This window comes from Manacus candei, unplaced genomic scaffold (genome assembly GCF_025592945.1).
Source record: "Manacus candei isolate 608988 ecotype Guabito, Panama unplaced genomic scaffold, ASM2559294v1 h1tg000093l, whole genome shotgun sequence".
Classification (NCBI taxonomy): domain Eukaryota; kingdom Metazoa; phylum Chordata; class Aves; order Passeriformes; family Pipridae; genus Manacus; species Manacus candei.
The window spans coordinates 978,292-981,177 of NW_026138141.1; the positions used below are offsets into that span (position 1 = coordinate 978,292).

The following is a 2,886-nucleotide window of genomic DNA, read 5'->3' on the forward strand; positions in this document are numbered from 1 at the left end:
TCCCAAATCTGAAAGACCAAAGTCAGACCTAATTTTTGAAAATGTGGTCTGATTTGAAGTCTCAAAATCCACCTTCCTTTTTTAGAAAACTTTAATCGCTTACCTTTTCCTACTGTAATGAAATAACACTCCCTATTTTGACAGTCTCTGGCTCTATGGAATGAAAGGCAAAATAAACAATGAAGACATTGAACATTCTAATACACAACCTCAAATGTTTCCTTAATTCCTAGGCCTAAACTAGACAGCTTATCCAAACATTTCCTCCTGCTGACTCCTTCTGTCCCCCACAACATCCTGGGTTACTAGATTTTAGATAGGAACTTCTAATACACATAATCCACATTGAGAGTAGAGTTTCATTAGCACAAACTCCCCTATCATAATTGTAATCTACAGTAAATGAATGCAATTAGACACAACAGGGTCTCCCCTGAGCCCTCCCCTCCTCTGCACACAGACAGCAGCCATAAGCTGACACCAGGCTCTTGTATAAAGCTAGCACACTACATTCACTGCAATAGCAGCAGGTCAACAGGGTTGCACTTTCCAGGATCATGTCAGTGCTTCTCCTTCAGCTGTTAGTGCTCTCATGTCTTGGATCCACAGAGCCACAGGGAAATTCACAGCAAAGGAAAAGCAGAAAGCCATTTCAGCACTTTTTGTATCCAGACAAAAATCTTAAAAGTCAGAGTTTTCGTGAGCTGGTAGGTGAGAACCCAGTAGCTGTTGAGGACAAGCTGGAAGTACCAAGCTTTTTTGTAGCAATTCCACAGACAGCATCTGAAAGTGAGAAGAAAGAGGAGAAAAAAATGTCAAGATTCATCCTTCCCAATGCAGAACTTTATGCAGACCAAGGCCTGAGAACCTGGGCAGCACCCAGAGAGATCTCTCCTGTGGAAAACTTCTCTCCACCCCATTACTCCAGCAAGAGGGAGTCTGAGTCTCCCTACAGAAAAGATGCCAAGAAATTTTGGGACCACTTCATCTTAAAGAAAAATTCAGCATCTGAAGAGGTTGTCCTGCCAATCAAGACCAATGAAATGCATCAAGAAAACTGCAGAACCCTGCCTTTTGCCCAGGTAAGAACAGGTGTCTGAGATCAACAAACATGCCTTTTGTAATCAGCAACTAAAGATACATGGGTTATTTCAGTGGCTAAGTCACACAGCTTCACGATGAGCAGCTGAAAAACACTGATGAAAAAACTTTAGTCTGATAAGGCAAACTGCTAAATTGCAGCACTGGAAAGCCGCACACTTGATTTTCAGAGAGCTATTCTTTTTATGCAAAGATGTTCTGACATAGCCTAAGCAAGTAGGGCATTGGGGAGTAATTATCCGTTCAATTAATATACACCTCAACAATTTGTATATCAGAATTATTATATACATATATATATATGTATGTATGTATGTATGTATGTGTATATACACAGTCACACGTGCATATTTACAGAGTCCCGGGATAACTGTTAAAAGGATAAGCTGGTTGTTTTCTTAAAGCTAAGCAAGGATTCTTTTCCACTGTATTAATTAGAAGACTGATGCTTAAACCTGATTCTGTGCTAAAAATGCTGGAGAATTGGTAAATTTTCCCATGCAAGGATGAAGCCCTTCTGTCACACAGTAATATTAAGACAAGTAAGTAGTACAGACAGAAGTGTCGCATTCCTTGTAAGTCAACATCTATTCTCAGTATTTCTGTAGTCACAGTCTGTCAAGAACGATGTTTTTTCATATCCAGAACTGAATTTATTTCACACAGGTATATTTAAATATAGATGTGGCCTAGAAACCTGTACCATTTGTTCTGAGAAGAAAAAAAATGTGGTGTTGTTTTCTTGAGGGCTGTTTTGTTGTTGTTTTTTTTTTTGTTCATATCTTCTAGCAAAGTCTGTGGCCCATTTCTTACCAGAAACCTGAAATTGCTTTCTGTTTCAGGGTGTTACTCATAACAGCTGTGAGAAGGTGACAGTACAGAATAATCTGTGTTTTGGAAAATGTAGTTCCTTTCATGTTCCTAGTCCAGAAGATCATCTTTATACCTTTTGTTCTCATTGCTTGCCCAGTAAGTTCTCCATGAAGCGCCTGAATCTCAACTGCACTGGTTCTGTCCCAGTGGTTAAAGAAATCATGATTGTAGAAGAGTGTAAATGTAAGACTCGGAAGATTAAAGATGCTGCAACTGGATCTGAACTGTCAAACTTACGTGCAAATGTACATGAGCACAATTAACCAGTGCAAAGTACCTCTTAACACAATCATAAGAATTCACCAGTGAAAAAAACCAAACAAGTAAAGCTGTCATCACTCTAGTACATAAAAATATTAAAAATATAGATTTTCTACATGAACTTCTTCTCTGTTCCAACAATAACTTTACCTAAAATGTAACAGATGTTTCCTTGCAGCTGTTAAAGAAGTGGAGATGAGATTACTAGGCTTATGTGTAAAGGTCTTACTTTAACAAGGAAAAACCTTAAATATTTTTCCACCCTTCCTATCACTGTTTCTGGGATGCTAGTAAACAATGGCTGAAGAATTAACATTGTTTAACTGTGTAAAAACTAAATGTACTGACTGGTTTACATTTCCTTTGCTTGTAGAGACTGCCAGTATATTTTGCAGGGAAGTAGTCTGCAAAAACAGGTTTACTTTTACATGAAGATAATGGCTGGAAAGCATGAAATATAAATGGACACAAGGCACATAGAAAACTGTGACTAGTTAATGTCATTCTGATTGCTCCCACCTGGAGTTCAGTTCCCATTGAAAACTAATAGTCCTCAAAATTTACACCAATTGATAGTAGTTGCAAAGGATGTTTTGCCATAGAAACCATTTGTTCTCTTCCTATATGCCTGCATTTGCTCTGTACATTTTT

At 38.2% G+C, this 2,886-nt stretch overlaps 1 protein-coding gene across 1 annotated transcript; it reads left to right on the top strand.

Annotated features, from left to right (window-relative positions):
• Positions 1–557: 557 nt before the first annotated feature.
• On the top strand, positions 558–2,393 carry CER1 (cerberus 1, DAN family BMP antagonist). The gene is made up of 2 exons (XM_051768166.1): positions 558–1,082; positions 1,944–2,393. Exons 1-2 carry the CDS (start codon positions 558–560, stop codon positions 2,235–2,237), a joined length of 819 nt encoding a protein of 272 aa, XP_051624126.1. The 3' UTR covers positions 2,238–2,393.
• The last annotated feature ends 493 nt before the right edge of the window (positions 2,394–2,886 follow it).